Consider the following 26231-nt stretch of genomic DNA (forward strand, 5'->3'; position numbering starts at 1 on the left):
CATAATTTGTCACTTGCTTATGGATCGATGGGTTTTCCATTTAGCGGAACATCACGCATTTAATTAAACACAGTTATTCATTACAATTTTGAGATATAATATTCACGGTTTATTGATCAGATGGGACACGCTGCCATTAATTATGATTAATAATTATTATTGTGTCTGAGTATTGACGTCGCGATGCTGAAATATGAGAATGCGAAAAAACTTGTGTGAAAATATTTAATGCATATTTTATGTTTTAACGGATACATATGTGTTCGTAAATTGGAATTTATCCGGCATTGTGGTTCTGCCATGGCAGTGCACTGATTGCTAGGCGCACATTTTATTAAACAATCTCACTTGCTTTAATATAAATATGTATGTTTATCGATCAGCGCGTTACCGTGAATAAATTTAATTCGGGTGTATCTGTACACACCTTCGCATTCACAAGCACGGCCGATATCGAGTATCTTTATTAATACTGCATATCAAAATCGAGTTTCCAATATACCACATCCGGTTCGTAGATAACATTGTGAATAACGAACGTTCAAAATTTATTGATTTCTATGATATATACGAAATACGTTTCCGTGCTTCTTTTATTATACAGTATTGTTAGCATTCGTTCCACATAAAAAACCGTTGCTTAAAATTACAATACGTCATATGAAATTATCAAGATGTAAAAGCGCAAATGAAGGTTATTTTATACACCTTTGAATGTTGATATGAAATGTATGTTACAAATTATCAAATCACTCTTTAGCAGTTTTGCTATTTTCATCGCATAAAAAGATTATTGTATTATAAGTTCGCTTACTTTAAGAGTCCTAACTAGTCGCTACGGCCACGTTGAAATCGTGACATCATAAGTAAGAAATGACACGTTGATGTTTCATACATACCATTTGTAAATAAAAAAATTTGAATAAAACAGAGATCGCCTTAAAACATTTTTAAAAACATTTTTAAAATGGGCAGAAGCTATTCTTATCCCCCCCCCCCTCTCCTCTTGAAAAGTCAGTAAATATGCGTAAAATAGGTTTTAATCCATTTTCACTTCACATGCCTTTTACGATTGGCAGACTATTTACTGTTCATTTTTACAAGTATTTTAAAACGATCTTATTATTTTACTTTAACCAAATTCTCTTTATGTATTGATATAGCATGCAAGAAACTTCAATGTTTATGACATTATTCGTTTATGACGCCACAATTCTAATATGGCCTCAGTGACTAGTCAGGGGCTTAATAATAATTAATTGATTGTCTTGAGAATCACCAAAGAATACGCGAATTCAAAACGCGAAGTAATAAATTAACTCCGGAGCCTTAATCTCACTTGGAAAGCTACCAATCGGCTGTAACTAATTAATTATAGCGATGGGAATGCGAGACGCATAAATCGATTGTCGCAGTTCCGCACTTTCATTATTGCCTCGGTCTTTTAGTTTGCATCTAAAACTACCGCTACATCAATTTTAAGAGCTTAACTGGCGACGGCGTGTGTAATTAAAAAGTATCGGAAGCAACTCCGATGAGTAACCGATTGGAACTTCAGAAAAAACCATGAATTGCGAATATAAATAATAATATCGATGCGGCGATATTATAACTCATGAGAAATTAATCGGTAGTATTTCATTTTAAAAACGCTACTTCTCTTGAATTATATCTGATGAAGTATGCATCTTTTTAATAATTAAAAATAAGAAATATTAATGAACTATTTTGTTAATTAAGCACTTATACATACATTAATTAAGCACTTGTACATATACAATAACACGATATAAAATAATAAAGTACAATAATAACTAATTTACAACTTTTTATTTTATATTTAGTTGAGCATATTTTTAAATTTTTACTTATATATTTTATACGTATTATTATATGCAAGAAATATATATAATACGTAAATCTTTTTATAATATAACCATAAATATTATAAGCGTAGATCAACCTTAATCCAGTTGAGTGTTGATATATACGATTCGACACATAGATAAATGATATCGCTTATGTGAAACAAAGCTGAATCGTCTCAAGACACATAGCGCTGAGATAACGCGAATTTGCTGTGTGCTACTACTAGAGTTTCCCTCTGTTTAGCCGATTTTGTTGGTGCGGAAGAAAATCACCGAGAAACACGAAGCGCTAACTCAGATGTGTAAGCATCTGAGAGAAAACAATGTTAATCGCTTGAAATGTAGAAACTGTGCACACTTCGTCAATGAAAAATGCTCCATTTTTTTTCGATTGAAATAAAATAGTATCAGTAGAGAAAAGAACTCCGAGAATAAATCTAATACAAATAAAATACTTGTAGGAGCTTCGCAAATATTGATGCATGTGTGAATTAAATGTTCATAATCTATAGATATATTATAATTCGCAACTAATTGAGATGTATTATTTACTAAATTAAGATTAAATACTTAAAATTTAAGTTAAGGTAAATGCTAACGTTTTGCTTCTGGATTTGAATTCTTTTTAGTGCAAAAATCAAGTACAAACTTCATCTTTTTTACATTTCATCTTTTTTAAGGTAAATGCTAACGTTTTGCTTTTAGACTTGAATTCTCTTTAGTGCAGAAATCAAGTATAAACTACATTTCATCTTTTTTATTAAAAGTGAGTAGAACGACAAGAACAAAATACATTTAAAAGAATTATTTCGATATATAAGCAAGACAAAACATAATATACATTTATTTAACAGATCTACAAATGCGTATATAATAATGTATTTCAACTTTAATATATTTTACAGTGAATGTAGATTTATTGCAAATAATAACTGAATTTTTTATAATTTGATAACTACTACGCTTTTATTTATTTCGCCACTAAGTAAAAATGTAAAAATAATTCTTATGTGCTTGTGGCGAAACGCGCGTTCATTTTAATATGAAAGAGTTTGGAATGAACATCGTAGATTTATTGAAGAATTCTGTAATGACAACCGCACGACGGAAGCAAGAAAATCTTCGATGCAGCACGTCGCCGGAAATTTAAATTCATCTGATAGAATGTTAGAATGGAAAAAGATAGATAGATAAATAGAAAAAGAGATAGAGAGAGAGAGAGAGAGAGAAAGAAAGAAAAAGAAAAAGAAATCGCAAACTTAGTCGAAATTAAAACGTTCCTTCGTAAACGTAAAGCGTAATTTAACTTTCTGAACGGTGGATCAAAGTGATAGTCGCTCCGAGCGTCTAATTATGGATTATACGGAAGACGGAAGACAATGGGGAACAGGTGTTCACCGTGAATAATCTCGAAAGTGAACAGTTTCTTCGATTGTCTCTTATCTTTCAAGACCGGAAAAATCTACGAGCAGGATAATATTCCGATAATACGTCCAATCAGCTTGAAAAAAAGTACAGTGCAAGATGTAACTTAATAGCCGTTCCACCGATGTCTAATAGGCTCTGAGGCTCTTATTCACATTCTGTAAAAGTGCACGAGAATTTTTATTAAATTGTACGATAAATGGAGGACTAATGAATGGGATTTATAACAAAAAGTCGAATAAAAATTAAAATTAAAATATAATATTATGTTCATTTTTGTTATTGTCGATTATTTATTTCAAAATTAACTCACAGTAAAGAGAAAATAATTTATAACGCAGAGAGAGAGAGAGAGAGAGAGAGAGAGAGAGAGAGAGGGAGAGAAATATAAACTTTTGTTTTATAATATAAATATATAAGCGATAACTTATTTACAGTAATAGTAAAATAAAATTAAAATTTATCCAGAGAAGATCACAAGAAGCATTTTTATGAATATACATTTTTATATTTTATTTAATTAATATCTAAATACAGTCAAAAACATACAAGCGAATATCATACGATGAATGAGAAGTCAGGAATATATTTTACTTGGATGAAACTCTTTTTTGATAACAGCCGCGAACTATATCATCTATCATTTTTCATTATGATGAATGGTAAAGAATCCCGAAGCGTATTTCTCAGCATACGTCGATCGCCGGTCACTGATCTTAATCAACCCTGTTAAACGAAGTAAAGAAATGTCTGTCGTGGCACTTGGACGATCCGGACAAATAAAATACGGCGCAGGGTTCGACAGGCTGATCTCATCGCCGAAATGACTACTTCTTCCACACCCCGCCCGACAATATCAGCCTGCTAACCCTGTGCCCACACTTTGATGAAATTTTATCCTCCAGATTCAGGATGCATATGTCCTTATTCTCCCCTTGGTATTTATATATTACATAGTAAATAGCAGTTATGTGTTAATATTTCAGTGTATATAACACAGCCGCCGGATATTGACTCTCACATAAATTCTCGTAGGAAGCAAGAAAGGAAATAGACAGCACAATATTTTCGTACTTGCGGACGTGGAAGTCGAGACAAACGATATCTCTGAAACCGAATACGGTGAGGTTGATATTTATAGAAGTACCGTTGTGCGCGAATTTTACGGAGTTAACCGAAAAATGAGATTGGTTTGCTGTCCTTCGTCGGTGATACTTCATCGCGATTTTTCGGCAAATTTGACGCATCCCTGTGCAATTTCCGGTAGCCTATTTTTTCCGTAGCTGCAATTTTTGAACTTCTATCACTGTCAGACGAATCGCAATAGTGATTACTTTGGAGTATAATCCAGATATTTTTCGTTCGTTTTGTATATAAAATCGTTTATTCATACGCTCAATATCTATCGATATTTGCAGTTATCTCTTGCGGCAGTAAAGTACTTCCAACACAAACGTTCCACTCGGAAAACGGACGAAACTTGGTCATCTGGAGCACTTCCTCTTCGGTTGAGCACTATAGTTTGATGTATGCGACAGTCTGTTATAATTACTAGAAATTCAGGGACGCAACTGTATGACTTGCAGTTCACACGAACAACCGACCTCTTTGGTTTATCAAGGTTCTGCATATTTGTAGTATTAATATCTGCGTGATCTTCATCTTAACAATTTTGTTAACAAATCGTTAACAAATATGTAATTAATACGAAATGTTAACTTCATATTAGGCGGAATAAAAACCAGAATAATTTCACAAGGTTTTAAAACAAAATGAAAATTCAGGCTAACGTAATTTCGTTAAAAGATATTTAATTAACATATCGATTCGAAATTTGTATATAATTCGTGACAAATAGAGTACATTTATAAAAATTAATCGAATGCACTGAGAACAAAATACTGTTAATTCAATTAAAGTCTATATTACAGGCTGTCACTAACATAAGTGATTCATGTATATTTTTATTGACATAAAGGCCTTGATTATTGAAACATTAATTTATACCTTTATATCAATAAAAATATACATGAATTAATCACTTATGTAGTGACAGCCCGTAATATATAGACTTTAATTGAATCAACAGCATTTTTTTCTCAGTGTGAGTAAAGTTTTATGTAGTTTTAAAGAAAGATAAATTTATTTATATATAATTTAACAATATATCTAAACCTCAAAATTTAATAAATGTGAGTAAGGAATAAATTTACAACTACGTTGAGTGTAACGGTTTCACGTCCTGCTACATGTTATAAACGCGACTTTGTTCTTCTTTGTAATGCTGAAGACACTCGGGTCAGGCACGTAGCCAGAAACTCACAGCAAAGAAAAATGGATAGTTTTGAAAAGTAGTTGGCATTTCTACGTACTTTTTTATGAAGCAGTCTTTTCGTCGTAATCAGTAATGTTAGTTTTGTATAAGAATTTATTTATACAAAAAATTTATATAACAAAATATATAAGAAATTTATTTTATTTAGAGAAAAAATATCATATATATAGAAAGAATATTTTAATATTGTGTTTTATAAAAATTATTGCAAATAATACAGTGATTCTTAACATTTAAAGCTCAAATATATCAAATACCACACATTTTCTGAACATTTAGTAGAAAAAAATGGCTTTATATAATGAAAGAGTAACATTTATTTTTCTGTCGTAACAATTGACTTGTTTAATAGATTCAATGATCCTTTTATTCATGTTACGCCATTGAAAATTTGTACAATTGTAACAAATCCGTAAGCGCGTTTCGCAGAGATTTGCAAATCTAAGAGATTCCCCCGAGGAGGATTATGTTCGCCCGCATCTGGTTATCAAGTTAGGCTGGATTCATAGCGTTCATAGATTATCCTTCTTTTTTCGCTGATATTTTATCTCACCGCCATTTTCGCCATTTCTCAAGATCTAATGGCTTTCACAGTTTGATCAAGCTCACTACGTATATACAGACATGTGCCAGATAGACATTTCACGCAAGCGGACACGGATGTGTGTACATCATGTACACATCCGTGACTCATGGCATATCGCGAGTTTTTTCCACGTAAAAGTCAGTTTTATCGGATTTGTCGCGGGGCAGAAGTCACGGAAAAATTTTTGACGCTATATAAGATTTATGGTCTCTATCTCGAAGAGAACTCGATGAAACGACGAAAAACAATAAAATATTTATGCAAATAATAATAATAATTTTTAATAAAATTAAATCTTTAATTTAAAGTGAAAATAATTAGAATTTATATTTTATAATAATTATTTCATAATAACATCAATATTACAAAACTAATCATATTTGTAAAATAATATTGTGAATAAAACTACTTAAATTTTAAAATTAGAAATCTTTTTAGAATAACTTTTCAAAGTAAAAATTGTGCTTTAATCATAACTTAAACTTTACGTAGAAAAATTTGCACTTCATTACATATAATATCTTATCAGTACGAACCATTTGCTCGAGCATTGCCATCGGTTATCGCGATAAGCAAAAGGAGCTTAAATCACGACAAATGTTTCGATGGCTGGCGATGAAACTCTTGGCGCCATCGTAGATTTTGGCCAAGACGTCGTGACCCTTAATGTTACGAAGTAGAAGTCAAAGTATCTGCATTGGCGTAAGATACAATGTAATGCAGTACGCAATCGCAGCATGTCGCTATTAGGGGACATTTTGAATATCGCATGAAAATACACGAAATAAATGTAGGTCGTTATCGACGAAAAGCTTTTTTCCTCCTCGAAGAAAAAGTAGCGATAATTGACGAAACACATCGCAATATTTTGTTGAAATATTTTACATGATTCAAAATATATATATTATTGATTGCATATATTTATTGCTTCAGTTTTCTTATTTCACACTTTCTTATTTTAATCTCGATTGTTGAAATACATAATTGCGAAAAGTGACAAAGTTACAGAAGATTTTGTGAATTATTCAAGTTTTAATGTTACACATACACAAATGTATATTTTATAATTTGTTTTATTTGATATATTTAGATTCTCGACAAACACCGGAAATCAACGTAATTAATGTATTTGTCTTAAATTGTAATTTTTTTCATTAAATAATACAATCATATTTGTACAAAGAATTTTCTCTATCTTGTGTTTATTTATTAACATAGTGCATATTACATGCATTTTTTATTGAGAAATAATAAAGGATATCCACCTTCAGTTGTGAAATTGAAAATTTTAATATTAAATTTTAATTAAACAGAACTGTTTAATTAAATTGTTAATTTATGGATGGTCGATTCATCGTTTGTATTATCTTTAATCTTTTTCTATATTATTCCGACTTTAAAATACACGCGAATTATACCTAATTATTAATTTAATTAATATTTTAATCCATATATTTTAATCATGCAACCTATTTTGTAATCTCTTTATTGCATGTAATTTGTTTTATTACCAACAAATATCGAAAGTCGCGTTTTATCGAAAGTTATCCATTGATATTTAAATATTACTGTAAGCTATTCGATAATAAAAGAAAAGTGCTCTTACATCATGAATTAGGAAACTCTTAATAAGACTGAACTTTTAAAAATATTAATAAGCTCGACTTTTCAGTTAGAACGATCGAAATAGTTTCATTTGTAATTAAATTTGAGATTAGAGAAAACAAACTAAAATTTAAACATTAAATACAGGAATGAACATAAAACGGATCATCATTCAATTATGCAAATAAAACATACGTGAAAATAACTTAATCAAATAATGTATACAATAATATATTATATTTCTTTTTGTCTGTATAAATCGAGAGATTCGAATAATTGTCCGATTTATTCTTTGCCCAAAAGTTCAAATTCTTGCTGCAGAAAAACAAATCAGTTTTTGTTGCAAAATACTCGTCCACACCATTTATATACGCTACTACGGCTTTGAATATAGTTTTGCGCGTATCACTCGTTATAGACAACAACGCGATGCAATCAAGCGCGTACAGGATATGGATCAAGGCCCGATACTTGCTCGCCAAACATTCCAATATTGCAACTCAGCGTTTTACACTTTCGTATTGATTCTTTCACCTTTTCCGCGTTTACTTACATATACATAGCATATGTACTGTCATGTACACATTTGTATATTATCGAGGAAAAGTAAAATACAAGTCGCTACGAGATTCGATAAAAGGACAACGTCAGCAAATCATGCAAGAAGATATGGTATTTGCATGAAAACTATCGCATGTTTGATTACTGAGATTCTGGGTCAAAAACTGAATTATGCATCGTGTTGTTTTATAGAAATATTTAGTCATGCATATATTTGAATTTTCTCGTATCTTCTGTGGTTTATAAAATGTTATTTAATATGTGCATAATTGATTACATTTATTTTTATACGCTTTTTATTCTTGCTTTAGTATTATACTAAACATCTTTTTTTAATGAAATGTATTTTATAAAAATTTCTCTCTCTCTCTCTCTCTCTCTCTCTCTCTCTCTCTCTCTCTCCTGATTAATAATCTCTGTTTTCACAATTTGGAAGTTTGTCCATTAGAGTATTGTTCATTAGAGTATTGTCCATAGAATATCTATGAGAATAAGTCCTGTAATATCATTGTATCACTTGTTTCATATTCTCTTTGAGTGCAAGGGATTTGATCATAATTAGCAAATGTACCGTATGGATATTATCATTTAACTGCACAGTATTGATCGAACTCATTGCAGCTAATCGGTTATCTGCATCGCCCGATTTGTCAGTTAATATTCTTGAATAGTACACTGAGAGAAAAATATTTAATATTTGTAACTATAATTATATACTATACATATATATATATATATATATATATAAAACTATAATTATATTTGTAACTATAATTATGATTATTATTGCTATAATAATAACAATAACCCGCATAGAATATTGTTTGGGATTAGATTAAATAGAATCCAGTCGGATTTCCCAAAAAAATTATAGATTCTGGTTAGGAAATCTATGAAGATTCTGATGAAGTGTAATGTTTTGTAAACTAGATCCTAAATGGGAAATATAAACAGATACTCGAATTTTCTTCTAATGTAAAAATGTATCCTATAAATTTAATTAAACAAAAATGCGTTTTACTATGTTTAAATTTAAAAAAATGTAAGTCAAAACGAATATTCGTGTTTTCTTTATTACATTAATAAAATGATTACAATTGAATTGTTACTTTTTGTTAATTATTTATAAATAAATCATATAATACTGTCTACTAAATTAATTTTATATTAATTCATGCACTTTTCAAACAAATCAACGTATAGTACATAATTATACTAAATATATATAATGCTAATACAGTTAAAGTATAATTTAAATAATATTATTGCAATCACAATATTATTTAATTCTAAAATAAAAAACAAAAGGTAGAGTTACTAGAGGTGACAATGAGGATAAATGCGACATGCATTTGAATGAAAAACAAATTTTGGGATTATTTTTATCAAACATAAAAATTGTTGATTACTTTCAATGTATTTGATAAAAATAATCCCAAAATTTATTTTTTATTCAAATATTATTGTACGTCACATTTACTCTCACAGGCACTCCTGTTACAATTACCCCTAGTGACTCTATACAACAATATAAAAAAGAAAGTTACGTACATCATTAATCAATATTTATATATGTATACAATTTTTATTTTTTATTCTATTGCAATGTAATAAATTCCATGTTTAATAGATAATAAAAAAAAATGTGATTTTTCATTCTATTTCATATATATGTATAAAACCGCGATTTTAACTAATGATACAAAAAGAACCATGTGAATTTCTGCATTAATCTATTCCGATTCTAAATAGAAAATCCAAATTTGAGATAAAAATAGATTTCTTAATTCGCAGTGCGATTTATCTATTTGGGACAAACGTGAATTTTCCATTCTATTTCCATATAAGAATGATACAATTTATTTTGTGAAAAGAAGGAAATACGAATTTCTATATTGTTTCTATTTCGATTCTAAACCCGATAGAAAACCCAAATTTGAGATAAAAATAGATTTGCTAATTGGTATCGCGGTGCGATTTACTTATTTCTAATCAGAATCTAAGATGTTGAATCTAATAAGAATCTAAGATTTGGGAAGATTTTGGAAAATTTCTATGCGGAAACTATGTGTATAGTTCTAGCAACAAATGTATATAGTTGGCAACTTAAAATGATTACAATTATAATTATTATAACCATAATACATTAATATATACATTTGTTGCTAGAACTATACGCATAGTTACTGTTTCATTATTATTCTGTATTATTATTATAGCAATAATAATCATGATTATAATATATAATTATAGTTACAAATACCAAACATTTTTCTCTCAGTATAATAGGTATTTGTATATTATGATTTTATACTTATTTTTCTGAATTAGTTTAAGTTTTTGAATTTTTGAAGAAATGTGTGCTCTACAACTTTCATTGTTATGTGATAAATTGTTTACAAATTTTTAGCACTATATCGAGTGATACTATCTAATGTAAAAAATATAATAAAATAATTTTTTGTTGTTTTTAAATAAAAGTAAGAGATAGTATAAAATAACAACCACCTATATGTTACAAAATATATATACAGTTTCATGAAACGTCTAAATTGTGTAGGAATATTTTGTGAAATTGATTGCAATAGTTCCAAAACTTATTATAATAACCGTTTTTGTGTTCAGAAAAAGAGTAATAAAAGTAAGTTTTTAATCTGCATTTACATGCCTTAAAAATTTATTATTATTCTTGATCGTAAGAATAATAATAAATTTTTAAGGCATGTAAATGCAGATTAAAAACTTATTTTTATTACTCTTTTTCTGAACACAAAAACGGTTATTATAATAAGTTTTGGAACTATTGCAATCAATTTCACAAAATATTCCTACAAAAATTAGTTTCACAGAACATATGTTTAGATGAATTTTTCGTCTAACATAGTGCCAAATTAATGAAATTTTTATTTTTCTTTAAAATGTTCAATATCTAAACATTAAAAATTTTTTATTTTTAGCTCTGAATTTTTTTACTTTTTAATAAATGAATAATAAACTTTTTTCCAAGATTTCCTACTAGAATTGTTTACTTGTAAAGAATCTTGCATATACATATTAATTTCAATCAGTAAATAATGATTTTAAAAGTTGCAAGGTGTAGTTGTATCACAAATGTTCTAAAGTAGCATATAGTAAATGATCGCAAAATATACCGTACTAAGAAATGGTAGATAACTGCAAACGACTGCGAAAACTCTCAGTTCTCGGTTGCTGCATTTGTTTATCGTCCTCTGCGTCATTCTAGTCTATCGTAGCTCATCTCGCGACGATGATAAATACGTAAATAAAACGTGCTTGTGACATGAAGTTTACGATGCGATGTTTTACGTAAGCACCATAGATCGCAGGCCAGCAGACATTCTGCGGTCGTCTTATGATCGTGTCTCAAATTTATATTATAGCCTATATTACCTCTCGTTGCAAGAAATTGTAGGTACCATGGTCGTGAAAAAGAGTATTATGCGTACGTGCCTGCTGACATCTCGAATGCATACGCATGAATCATCATCGATCTTACTGTGTACTAAGTTATCTCGTTTCTCTGTTACGAGTAGAACGGTGCGAAAGTCTTATTGTTGCAAGCATTTGGAATAGACATTCAGGTTGAATGGAAAAATCGATACTCAGACTATTCCAGCAACTGGAGAAAGCAATGATATGACCAGAAATTTTGGAAGCAAAAGAAATTTGTGAAAAAATTTAAGATGAAATCTGAGCTTTAATTTTTGCGAGACGGACAGTAAATAATTTCTAATATTTTATCAATTATTTAAAAAGAAATAGATGCTTGTTTATATTTTTATTTAGTAAGATTAGAAAAAGCTTTTAATATCAAATTTTCTGATAGTTTTCTTGAAATAATATATATTTTTGTAAAAATTTTTAGTAATAATTTATTTTTAGTTTAATTTTATGTGACCTATTATATTTTTGAATTTTTATATTATAATACGGATATACACACACAAATAATAAGCAAAATGCTTCTTCAGAAAGTAACATTTTTTCATTTGACAGAGAAATGATGAAAAATGAGAATAAGTCAAAGCTGTTGTCTAACTTCTCTGAAAAATCTGTTAGGAAATTGATTAATTCATCATGTTTTCAAATAGTTACGTGAAGCATATTTCCGTGCAAATCGAAGAAACATTTGCTTTAAAATTCTCAGTACGGGATTATTATTTCTCTAACATACTTTGCATGTTATGCATATATGTTGCTTACTAAGTATCAAAGCAACAGATAAATATATAAAATGCAAAGATACCTTAATTGTTACATACGCGAAATATCCGAAGCACAAAATAAAGCTTAAAAATGAAGTGATCTTCTGTTACTAATATATTCGATTAATGATCTATCGAATTATCTCATTAGCTCAATAAATTTTTCACTTTTTCTTTTATCGCTTCATTGAAGCGATCGCATTGGTTATTTATTTTTTAGCGACACTTATGAGAATTAGCTTGCTGACACAAAAGTGATGCGTAAATGGGAAGAGAATTAAATACGATGAAATTATTGATAGCACGTTTTCATGCCAGGCATAGTCGCAGTACACGAACCGTTATTGTACTCCGGGGAAATTGAATGCGATGGTCGCCGAGAAAATAGGATACGGTAGAAAACTCGTTACACGACATACAAAAAGACACCTTACTAAATATTGCATGTAAACCGTGAATTTGGTCAGAATAAGACAGTAAAAATTAGTGGAAATGAGGTTTAATCGAATTTCTTATTTTTTCATTAGTTATAACGAAATTATATATAGTAATTATATATAGTAATTTATAGAAAGGGATGAGATATTTTTTACATAATATGACATTATCTACGAACGTTTTTGTTAATTTATTCAGTTTTGAAAATAAATCAAAAAAATGATCGAAAAAATGAAAGAAAATTTTGTCGCATATTAATATTTTGATGATTTGTTTCGGACTGTACGCGACCGAGCGAATTATTGTGAATTCTCAACTCTGGAAGTGCGTACGCAGCGCATTTCATAGCGAGCGAGCGATATTGTAGCGCGATCTTATCGTCGCTTCATAACGCGGATTAACTCAAACGTATCTCGTCGCATAGTACGGACGCATTAGCGTCATAAATTATGTCTTTCGATTATTCCAGTTTATGCTTATATGTACAATGGATAGTATCATCTAATTTACGTTCGCTGCTAATTATCTTTCCTCATCCTTCTCAATTCTCAGATGTTTTAAAACGTCTATGATTATTATTAGGAAGATTATTATTTCAATCTATGATTATGTTTCAAGTCCGAATCGACGCACAATCTATACAACTGATAATTGTATTTGTATATTCATATATATGAATATTACTAAACACTAAGACTATTCATAGTCAATTTTTATATTTGAGACTGTTTTAAGTATAGTCTTAAGATATCATAAGCCAATTAAAACTATATTAGCATCTTAAGACATTATACTTAAGATGATCTTGAAATAAGAATCAATCGAATACCGAAAATGACTTTCTTCTCTCTTATTTGTGTTTAAATACTTTTTCGTCTATTTCACTTAATATTGTCTGTTAGAAAGAATTTTTATCTTCTACTAAGACTCAGTAAGAAAATATCGTTCACGCGCAATTTAAATTGTATATTGGAAAATTCAGAATTGACGACTTCATTTAAATAACAAATTTCTTAAAGCAAACGTTAAAAAACGATCGTTAAAAAAATACGATCTCTTGACGAAAACTTGGCGGATAGATAATCCTGATGATCTCCTTCAGATATCTTAATTGATTTCACAGCTTTCTAGCGATTGTTCTTCCGTTTCGTAAGTGCGAAATCGAGCGTGGCCGTTGGTGAATTGAGCCCTAGCCGGAAGCATTTACGTCCGTTGAAGTTCAGACGAGAAAATTCACCCGTTGCCTCCCCATCGATTCTCGAGTTCGATTATCGACGAGCGTTCGTCCGAAGACCGGAATAGAGAAGTCAAGGGAAAAAGCACCGGAACGCATAGGACGAGGATGCGAGAATTCCGGTTCTTTATGAAAACTACTTAGCCAAACGATAGGATCTTGTAGAGTCGCTTCAAGTAATTTTCGCCAGGCTTTAATGGAAGAACCGATGCTGGCTACAGGTAAGATGCCTTATCGACTTATTCGTAGAAGCCTAATGACTTTAGCGCCACGCTATTGTTGATATCTTTCAACGTTAAAAAAATAATAAAATTGCTTTTTCGTAATTTCTTTACCATATACGTTATTCATTGTACCCAATTAGTATTATTATTGTGCATTAATTAATATTCTAATGACACGCGTTGCGATATTACCTACTGCATTTAGAGAATTTAAGCTGTGCGCTTTGTGAAAAAAATATTTTGTAAACTATATTGATTTTTCAATAGCTTTACCTTAATATTTTATATGCAGAATAATTAGAGGAATCATACTGTACAAAAAAATAATCATATGATTTCATTTAACAAATTATTATAACTTTCATATGACCTTAAAAAACTGATTAATTAAAAACTTTTTAAAAATTGATTTTACTATTATTTACACTACTTTTATTTATGTAAAAAATAAGTCTTGAAACGTTTCCGTATCTTCCACATTTTTCGAGATATTATGTTTGAAATTGTTTACTTTTTATTAGAAAGAATTTTTATCTATAATATGATATAACTTATTCCGCTTACAGGAAATTGAGCGGGCAGCATGCTTTGACGAAAAAAATTGTATCTGCCACGTTCGTTATTATCTCTTCACGTTTCAATGTGACGTGACATTCAATCTCTGAATAAATTCTCAGTGACGGATTTCAACTCCAATTTTTTAATTTCTAGCGATACGTGATAAAATACGTATTATACAATATATATTTGTGTGTGTGAATGTAGGAAAAGTATTAAATCAGTATTAACGTCTAATGTTTTATATTCGCGGAAAAGCCAGCGGGGAAACAATTTAATTATGAAATGTGTCTGCAATAAAATATCCTTTCAGTCTTATTAACTGTGCTGTGGAATTGTGTATGAAACCATTCCTGCAATATCATACTTGAAAATTTATCAGAATGTATGTTTACGAGCGATGGTGAGCAAGCATATTTGACTGCAAGCTTCCAAGCACATTATGATTCTTCCTTGCACGCGCGAGCAAGTTATAAATCTTTAATGCTGTCAACGCGATGGCGATTTACTTCCGCTCACTTCCTGCTAGAGGTTTCGTGAAGTTTATTAAGCTCGTTTATACTCGCATTTGCAGGCGTAAGTTTTTCTTCTCGCCATAAACTTACAGGCATGCACCACTCTTTGCGCTAGTACTTTTTGATTTAAAAATTTTCGTCATGTCGAGGGAGCAAAGATGATAATACTTTCGAAGTGTCTACATCTACCAAGTGGCTTTGCATTGATAATTCTCGAATATACGAGCATAACGGTGATTTATTAGCAAAACACGTGGCATAGTTGCGGAATGGATTCATGAATTTGCTATTCAAGAAATGCTTTGTATATACGTCTTGGATAAAAATAGAAGAAAAAGTAGTCATGAAATTGCAAGCTCATGTTTTTACTGCGTATTATTTTGTAGAATTCTTATTTAAAAAAAAAACTAGGAATTTTAAGGCGCCTTTCGTACCGTAAATGGTTTACGTTAACGCGAAGATATTGTGCTCCATCTTATACACAGAAAGATGATACTCGTAGTTTTTCTCAAATATTTAATTAGAACGGATCTGAAAATAATTATTAGATTATTAAAATTATTATGCAGGACGCTTAAACTGATTGCTAGTAAAAAATGTCAAAATACGAAATATTTTTTTTATAACATTGTTTATCATTTTTGAGATTACTAACATTTTATTTTTAGATCAGTATCTAATTAAATTTGTAAATATCTAATTAAATTTGTAAATACTTCAGAAAAATCAAATTTCCGTGTAAAGTTAAGTTTAAATTCGTCGTTTAATTTTCATAAATTGCATGAAATAGGACGTTTTACTTGCAAAAAGCAATGAATCGTAAATTATCGAAATTATGAATAATTCATGTGCGTTACAAAATTTATTATAGTTGCAAGGAAAGCACTTGTCGAAAAGTGCAAATCTTTCACAACGGCTGAGTTAACGTTGCATGCGCAAATCACATGTCACGCTGTTACCGTCTCTCGGAATACGAAAGCGGCTGGCATTTACGGTTCCATCGTTTCTAGCGCGGTGTTTGCCGAAGATATCTTGATCGTTATCGAGTATTCGCTCCCGTAACCTTTTCCTTTCACCGTACCGCCCGATGCCACCGAGGATTACATTAATCTGTTCGCTTTGTACACCCTGTGTGTTCGTAAAATTTGCGATCAATGAAACTTTTTACGACACTGGCTAGCGGTTAGTGAATTGATGGCTTCACTATATATGTAGTGTGATAATAAAGTTTAGTATGAGAAAATAAACACCACTAAATTAATGTATAAATGATCTTCATTATCCTTCAAAATAATCCTCCCTAAAGACAATACACTTCTGATAACGTTCAGCTTGCAGAAACTCTAATATGAAAAGTCATTTTTGAAAAGTCATATCGTTTGAAGTGTTGTTGTCACACAGTTCTAAATGTCCGAAATGTAAATCGAGTTCCTTCCTCCTCCTTTAATTTAGAGAATAAAAAGAAGTCTGTGAGAGCAAAATTGAGAGAGTAGGAAAAGTGATTTGAAGTGATAATGCAACGCCTTGTTTGAGTCAAGAACTGTCATACACGTTTTGAATCAGAACTGTGTATCAACAAGACTTACGGCGATATCCAAGAATGACTTTTCACGAAATTTTCGCAAGCTGTACAAACGTTGTCAGACGTATTGTCTTTAAGGGAGATTACTTGAGATAATAAAGATTATTTGTATATTAATTGAATGATATTTATTTTAACTTTATTGCCACGTACGTATCTGCATATTATTTACTGCACATAATGCTGGTGCCAGGAGCCAAGATGTTCTTCCTAATCCTGACAAAGAACCGAGCGTAAATGCAACGTAACGATTGTATGTTGCATTGTAGACCGCATCGACCGGATCGAAGATCATGCGCGCGAGATGTAGATGTGCACGTGATAAAATTTATAATCACGTCTGCTTTTGACGGCTGGTTTTTAGCGCGACGTTAGGTGACTTGCATTTTAATCGAATACGATGCACGAGAAGGATACGTAACACGAGAAACTCGCGTATCCCGCAGGGATGGCTGATCCGCACAGTCATTTGGGTTTAGCGAACCCACGGACCCGAGCTCAATACACTGAGAATTCTCACGTATATTAAAAATTATATATTTACATTCATATTTCCAAGTTTTGTGGGCGATAATGCACTAATTATTAGAAGAAAAATGAATGACTACGATACGACTTAAGAAGAATAGGAATAAGTATAAAAAAAAACGTATACATTTGAGAGAGAAAAATAATAATAGTAAAAATTAAAGTTCATGTTTTTACTTTTTTATTTTTTAACTCGAAGAAGCTCATACGTAATGTATCTATATTGATTGCGCAATTATTTTTAACAAGCTTCATTTTCGCGAGGTAATAGTTTTCGCTCGGGCGAGTGCTCGTTTTCCGAATGGATTATTGATAGCTTGCGGTTGTTATTCAATATTGAGATAATTACTGCATAAAATTGCATGTGCAAGTACAAGTCAATTAAGTATTAAATCTGAATAATGTTACGAAACTTTGAAAAATTAGATAGTTACTAGATAACGATTTTACTCAACAATTTTAATATAATTGTGTGTGAAATTGTTTTTTGCTTTGAAATTTGATTAAATATAATTGAAAAAATATATTTTATAAATTAACAAATCATATTTTTATAAAAATATTTCAAACGATGCAGCAATACGACAATAAAAAAACCATATATTGTGTGTGTGTTATTATATGGAAAACTAATTATTGATTAACTTTTATCTCGTCGAGAATTAATATATTGATATACATGCCTTTATTACTGTTATAATTTAAATATTTATAAATTATATATATATATATATATATATATATATATATATAGTTTGAAAGAAACAAATTAATTTTTTAATCACACAGAAAGAACTGAAAAATTTGAAAATAATCTTGTTGACTCAAAATAATTATTAAAATCATTATTTTATAAAGTGCTTAAGCTGATTGCCAGAATATCAAGTTTTTTACAGCATTGCTCAGCATTCTTGAATTTCTTACATAATTATTTTAATAGTCTAAAATTATTTTTAAATTTGTATCTAGCTACATTTTTAGAGATATTTCAGCAAAATTATTTTTTCCGTATATCATCTATTAATTTTACCATTTGTATTTCCATTGTCATTACACATCCACTTTCGAATGCACTGTGCGAGACAGATATTGTATTTCAATTAGTACTTTCCAAACACGAGGAAGATTATTGTTTGGAACAAATGAATACGCTATATCCTCTATATTTTCTTCATGATCTGGAAAAGTTTCCGCGATTCGAGACGCCAGAGCCTTCGTCCTTTGGGGACGCCTTACTTTCTTTCGGTCTCTCATTCATCTTATATATGTGGACGTTCACGTCCCATCTTGATAAGCCTGCTCGCCTTATCGCCCTCGCTTCATTCTCGCCGACATCATAGGAAATTGCGGACAAGTTTCCCCTAAGGCGGTGGCCTCACAGAGAAATTCAACCAATTAAATCGATGGAAAACTTTCCTATCGCAGGGCTTAACCGGTGAGCAAGCAACCTCAAGTCCTGCTCTTCGCGTCATGGACGCGTGTATACGTGCGTGCCTGTTCTGAACGGATGGTGTGATACGCACGGCCCGAAGTCGAAGCTCGGCATCCCACGCACGGACACCCACGCGAACGCCCCGGGAATACCTAATGAACCCTATACTGATGAAGACAGTGCACGGTGAAGATTCGATCTCTACGCGTACTTAGCGGCGGACTCTGTAATTCCAAACCGCGCGTGCATCTACTTACGCTACAGCGAAGTGTAATCAAGCGATAGAAAGTTTCGGACAAGTTTTGCGGTCCGCGTAGCGGAAGAAGCCAAAGACAATTCTCTATATGCGCCGAAGATCGTCTCCTGGAACTGATTTCCAGCTGCCGCTCTTGACAACTCCGTTGAATATAATGCGCGAGAGAATACGAAATTATTATTGTTTTGCAAGTTGTCTGAAACGTGAAATCGCGAAATAAAATTTGACTGCTAATTCTTACAAATATTATGAGTAATTCTTGTAATTTCGAAGGTGTGTTTAATATACATGATATTAGAGGAAATAATGTCTTCGAAGGTTTTTTATAAAAATATAACTTTTTCTAAATATTCAAGAATAACTCATGTATATTTAATTAAAATTTTTGAATTAAATACGAAATTAATTTCATTATTTAATTGATGGATGTATTTTTTACATGAGTAAAATAAAAATTTTTACACGAATAGTTAAACTAATTGACAACTTACAAGCGAATTATGCTGTATGTGTACTAATATACATCGTACAATATTTATGCACGAATGTTTTGTATAAATTAATGACGTGCATGATAAACCGTAAATTATATGAAAATACCGATTGAAAACGACGAGAGCATCACTGCATATTATATAACTTAATTTGAAAAAAATATTTTCAGATTTGAGAATGTTCAGTGAAAATGTTCAAAAATAAAAAAGAGATAGAAATAAGACAGATTAAATTCTTAATTATAAATTTTACATATAAAATAGCAAAATGGATTTTTAATTACAATGTTCGTTTAAAACATTTATTGCGTAAAAGGAAATAATAATTCATCTTTAATTACAATATTTTATATAAATGTGTAGTCTAAGTAATGCAAAATAATGTATTATGAGAAATGTGATTTTCAGTTATAGTAACCCATAATTAATTAATTATGAAACAATTAAGTTATACTATTATGCATGAGAAGGCATATTAAATGATGGAGCCAATTGCATTAATTATAACTCCGTGCATAAGTAATTGAAAGTTAACAGACTCGATCGATATGTACTTACCGATTCTAATGACCGGCGGAAGCGACATGGCAGTGGTGATCGAAACGACGATTATGACGAACAACAGTGCCATTGTGTCTAACGTGAAAATAATTCGCACTTGGACGACTATGACATCGTTCGTGCGGATTTTCCGTAAGTCAAAGTGCGATGAAGGAACGGAAAGGAAATCATAGATACGCGAAGTTGCTTCGATTTCACCGACACTTTAACACCAAACTACACATCTTCAGAAACTCGTTGCACATTGAATGAGATTCTTAAACGACCATCATCTTCCGTGCAGGCTTGATCTGAAAAATAAAAAGAAAAAACTCGTAATACAACATCAAAACAGATGATAATATTGAAACGCAAAACTATGAGATTGCATGATACTCATTTTAATTAAAAAAAAAATTAGAATACAGAAAATATGAGTAAAATTTAATAAATAAATTTCATTTTGTGACATTTAAAATATTATATTACCGCAACTTTTTTATTATACGATATAATAATAAAATACTTTTATTTTAATTATTTTTTAATTTTCAACTATACGCATACAAAGAAATAAATTTTTTGTAATTTTTCGTCATTACACAAGTATGCCTGCAAATCACGCAACATTACTCATATTTGTTCATTGATATAGTTTTCTGATCAAATGGACATCTGCCGGGAAAACAATGCAGGCGTAAAATAACTGACCTCATAAAATCAGGACCTGAACAAACCAGCAAAATGCAATCTGCCGGAGGCCGTGCTTTTTCGCTGGTAAATTAATTGCTTAAATGGCTAGTACGGTTTTATATGGGATCGTTTGTTGAAAGTAACAACTAGTAGGTTACGATTTATGAATTTCGTCCAAAACGAAAAATATAAGCTTGTAAATATCATTAGAAATGTGAAATTGGTTGAAATTCATAGCTAAATAAGAATTTAAATATATAGAATTTACGTATATTGTTTCTAGTCGCTTGTTTTCCTTTCTGCGTTTCAAAAGAAAATAAATATTTATTTATAATTACCTAAGAATAGTTAAAAGATAATTTTTAATTTATTTTATATTTAGTTTATAATAATTTTATATTTAAAAGATGATTTTCTAATTTAAGTTAAGCCTTCAAGTATATACAAAAAATATTAGGTCTTATTTCAAGCAATATAATCAAATTAAAGAAAAGTAATTAACAATGCACGATAGCATCACTTATATATAACACTAATAATAACTTTCTAAAAGAGAGATTGTGATTTGAAGGGCATTCTTCTTTTTAATATAATCTGTTTAGTATAATCAAAATTATGATTTAATGTAATCTGTGAACACATATCAACAATGTTAAAACATGGTTTAGTTTAGTTTTATTTAGTTATATTTAACCTCGGAGAGGCGAGAAAAGGACTAAAGTCTCTGGAGTGAAATCAGCAGGGGGCCCACGTCTCCATTCCCGGAGGTGCATTTTCCGGAGGGATAGATGGAAAAAAGAGAGTTCGACCTTCCTAGTAGATACGACCTCCATTACGCTGGTGCCGGAGATACCAAGGGAACAAGAGAGTCCCTTTATTTCCGAAGCGATTCTGAAGTTTTTGGATCTGCCACGATAATGTCTCCACGCCCGATTCTACCTCGACCTGCCGCATTGTGTTGCGCGACAGTCTCGTTCCCGTAACTTCGATCACGCTAACGCGACAGATAGAGTTCGTACTTAAAACTGTGTTACGAGAAAAATGTAGTTGAATCAAGCGCTTTCGCAGCAAGCAAACTCCCTCAATTTCAACATTCCGTGGAGCAAACTACAAGAAATACCGCAAAATAGCGACGAGAGACACAATAACGTTATAATTTCTACCGTGAAATGTTTAACGGTGGAAAATTTCGTGAATTTGCGTGCTCAACAATTTTGTATTTCATGTTCGATATATTTATTATTATTCTTTTTTCTTGATGTCTGAATGTATCTATATAGAGAAAGATTTTGCTGAAGTTTCAAAACTTTAGCTAGATACAAATCTGAAAATAATTTTGTTAGACCATCAAAATTTTTAGATAGGAGATTCAATTGATATTCTAGCAATCAGTTTGAGTATCCGATCAAAAATTTTTTGATGGTATTACTCTAAAGAATTATATTCAGTTCTGTATCTACCTAAATTTTTGAATATGTCAGCAAAATCGTTCTCTCTGTGTAGCGAGTATCATTGACATATAGTTATTATATACATATGATTATACCAGCGCACAATATCTGATTTTTTAGTCTATATTAATCTTTAATACCTTAATAATTAGATTCCTGCGCATTTCTTTTCTTTGAAATACTAAGGGCACCATGTAATTAACTCAAACGACAAAACAAGCCATTATGTGCAGTAAAGGTTTATATTAATTAATTACATACTCTATATTTAATTAGGTAAACATTTGATTAGCAAATATCGCTTACATTGTTCTCATTACTGATAAGCATATTTTAATCAACGTAAAATTATTTATTTATAATTAAGTATATAAAAATCCTCTAATAATTTCTATATACGTGTAAAAATGAGAATTGTGATAAAGAGCCTTGGAGATAAATAATCTATTATGTGTAATAAAGGGTCGGAAAATCATTATATATGTAATAATCCATTATATGTACTAAGGGTTAATATTACATACTTAATTACTTAAATATTTGATTAGCAATTCGCTTATGTTCTCATTGCTGATAAATACGTTTTAATACGTGAAATTAATTATTATTCGTGCGAAATTAATATTATTCGTGCGATAATCTATTTTGCTGTGATATCTCATTTATTTGACTAACTACAAGTTACTTCGTAACCTCTATGATTATTAATATCATAGATATAAATTTAATTACACTAGTATCTGTCGATAGACGTAGGTACATGTCGTTACATGATATAACATATAAATGTCAAATAACGCGAAATGCAAGGCTTCGATTATGCGATTCGAATTACTCGTACACTGTGCGCAAATGTGAAGAAGCCAATTAATTACATTTCCGTTATTAATATCAGTTAAATTATCGGTTAAAAATTTTTTTATCTATTGTAACATTGACCTGTTAGATTCTTTTCATGTGGTAATGATCTACGCTGTAACGTACGATGCGTAAAGTGGAAGCGGAAAGCTGACTGGGATTAGCCCTCGGTATCAATATTTGATGTTCAAAATGCTGGTCAGGAGAGTAAAGACCTCGCGCATACCACTCGTCGAATCCACCCTCGCGCGGACGACTGACTCTCAACAGAAGTTTGGTGTCGATACCGCATGCGGCTCACGCTTTTGCCATTAGAGTTAGCGTAAACGGATTTCAACTAACCCAATTTAGTCGGGGGTAACTTTGCCTCTCGCTGCGTGTTTGTTTGCTGAATGGCGCGGTTCTAAGCGCGCCGCTTGATTACGTAGGTGCGTTCGTTGCGTTTGAAATTTGCCTTTTTTCGTTCTGCCGTCTTTTCCCCGTCGGCGATTACGTGTGGCGTTCACTCTCCTTTCTCTCGCACAGTTCTCTTAGTGACTCGAGGCAGATTTTTGCCCTTAGCAAAATCGTCATCCTAATTTTTATCAAGTCAATCAAATCATGATGAAAAATATATCATAAAATTATGCACATTTTTAAAAATTTATTTTAAAGCATGTGCGTTAAAAACATGTTTCAACGAAGTATAAAAAAGATAAATGCAAATGTAATTTTTTTTGTTAATTGATGTTTATTTATTAATATTACTAATAAATGATTTATAGTAACATTTATTATTAATATTATTAATTAATAATTTATGAGTAACAATTACATACATTTAAAGAATTAAATGTATGTTCATTATAATTATGCAATTCATAATTTATAGTAACACAGTTACACATATGTTTAAGGAATTGAATATATGAAGAAAGAGAACACCCTTTTTTGCGGTAGTGAATAACATTCGCAGTGCGTTTTATCGCCGATAAAAATTGCATTACACCTGCTCTTTATAGGTTTTACGATCGAGAGGGATTAACTTGGTAGCAATGACCATGTCTATAGATCGTAAAAAATTGCTAGTAACTATAATTCTGAGGAAAAGTTTTTTCTTTTTTCTGAAGAATTTTTTTTCTTTTTCTTAGTATTATTTAATTCTACAATTTACTTTATTCTAGTTTGAGTAGAATGTTTCAAACTATTTGATATCGCGTCTTTATGTTACGTTTCTAAATAAATTCTGTATAAATCTTAAAACCGTAAATTTGTAGCTTACGGAATAATGCTGTAAGAAACTGAGTTATACTGAGTTTTACGTAAACTGCAATTCCATACATTTGTACATATATCCGTACCGTATGTTATATATTCGTATATGATGAGTAAGTTCATTGAGTTGTATACTGCGCTGTTATTTGAAAGTGCATGAAAGGAAGGTTATCAAATTATTTGAAGCATGAGGTATTTCGATTGTTTTCTTACCATAATTTTTAGAAAGTTGGATTATATTACTTCTTGTTTATATATATTTTTCTTTTTAAAATTCCAATGTATGTGTAATATGTTTACATTGCAAATGTATAAAAAGTGTTTTCAATATATGTGTATATGTATGATTAGTTTGCCGCGTAAAAATAACATATTTATTGCATATTATATCCATATTGTATGTATAATGTGTTATTTTTATACGGAAAACTAATCACATATACACACACAATATTGAAGCCATTTTTTACACGCTTATTTTTGTAGTATATATATTTTTATTATGATGTTCATGAATTGATAGTATAACTGGGAAGGAATTTTATATGAAAAAAATAGACAAAAAAAAACAAAATCTTTTCATATATAGCTTTGTTTTCGAGAATATCGGCTTTAAATATTTGCCGGATATTGATTTAATTGATAAATTAATGCACCAAAATACGTTAAAAAGCATTTATAGAGATTTACTTCAGAAAGCAGAATTGTATATTCAACAAAATGGGCAATATTTTCAACAATTTCAACAGAAAGTAATAATATTTGCCATGCGTGAATATCTTGTTTTATTGTGTATTCTCAATTACCTAATATAAATAATAAACACAAATATGAGTAGAAATAATAATCTCCCTTTTTGATTGTACCAATTTACAAACATCCTGTATAATAATACTGACAATATTAAATTACTAAATACTATAGATATTAAAAGACTAAATTCACGAATCATAACTTTACAAATGATTTCTTGCTAGAGAAATAAAAGTTATAAGAAATTGTAGATATTTATAAATGGTTGTGTACATCTCTAATAAAATTACATTCAATCATAAATTATTACAAATTTTACAAGAACAAATTCTAGAATTGCAGCATATTTTATCATAAGAATGTAAAGCATTACGGACAATTGATAAAAATTTTAAGATTTGCTTGTCAAAATTAATCAATCAACGAAAGTTTATTAAAAAACTAAAATTATCTCTGTATTAATGTTTAATACAGAGATGCAGTTCTTTGAACTGAAACTGTATGAACAAACGTGATTTTACAATACACACAAATTCAAATATAAGATCCATAACTTCGATTAATTAAACACTTCAAAATTAAATAGATAGTAAATCAATTATTAAGTCACAAATAATATTTATTATAGTTCGTAAAATCCCTATACTTATATTTAAAAAGAGTTTTAAATATACGTTATCATTTGATAGAAAATAAATCATGAAATTCAAAAAAAGATACAATATTATAAAGTATTTCTGATGTGTATACAAAATACAATTTCAACGCGAGGATTTAAATAACTTAGTTTTATTACGAAACGCGGGCACAGAGAA

The 26231-nt window shown here is 30.4% G+C and overlaps 1 protein-coding gene and 1 long non-coding RNA gene across 10 annotated transcripts in view; one reads left to right on the forward strand and one right to left on the reverse strand.

Annotated features, from left to right (window-relative positions):
* The window catches only part of LOC105150454 (uncharacterized), a 234622-nt gene that overhangs the window by 163182 nt on the left and 45209 nt on the right, over positions 1-26231 (forward strand). For 2 of the 8 annotated variants that reach the window (XR_015547390.1, XR_015547388.1), the window contains exon 6: positions 14168-14499. The exons of the other annotated variants lie outside the window; for them this stretch is intronic. This is a non-coding gene — a long non-coding RNA (uncharacterized LOC105150454). The remainder of the gene's footprint in view (positions 1-14167; positions 14500-26231) is intronic. 8 annotated transcript variants of the gene reach the window in all.
* LOC105150452 (glutamate receptor ionotropic, kainate 2) overlaps positions 1-26231 on the reverse strand; it is a 159204-nt gene that overhangs the window by 127408 nt on the left and 5565 nt on the right. For both annotated transcript variants that reach the window (XM_087413339.1, XM_087413340.1), the window contains exon 2: positions 20426-20718. In XM_087413339.1, the coding sequence (XP_087269465.1) occupies positions 20426-20498 (73 nt within the window). In that variant the 5' untranslated portion in view covers positions 20499-20718. The remainder of the gene's footprint in view (positions 1-20425; positions 20719-26231) is intronic.

Source organism: Acromyrmex echinatior, chromosome 14 (genome assembly GCF_024713525.1).
Source record: "Acromyrmex echinatior isolate Ae372 chromosome 14, ASM2471352v2, whole genome shotgun sequence".
NCBI lineage: Eukaryota > Metazoa > Arthropoda > Insecta > Hymenoptera > Formicidae > Acromyrmex > Acromyrmex echinatior.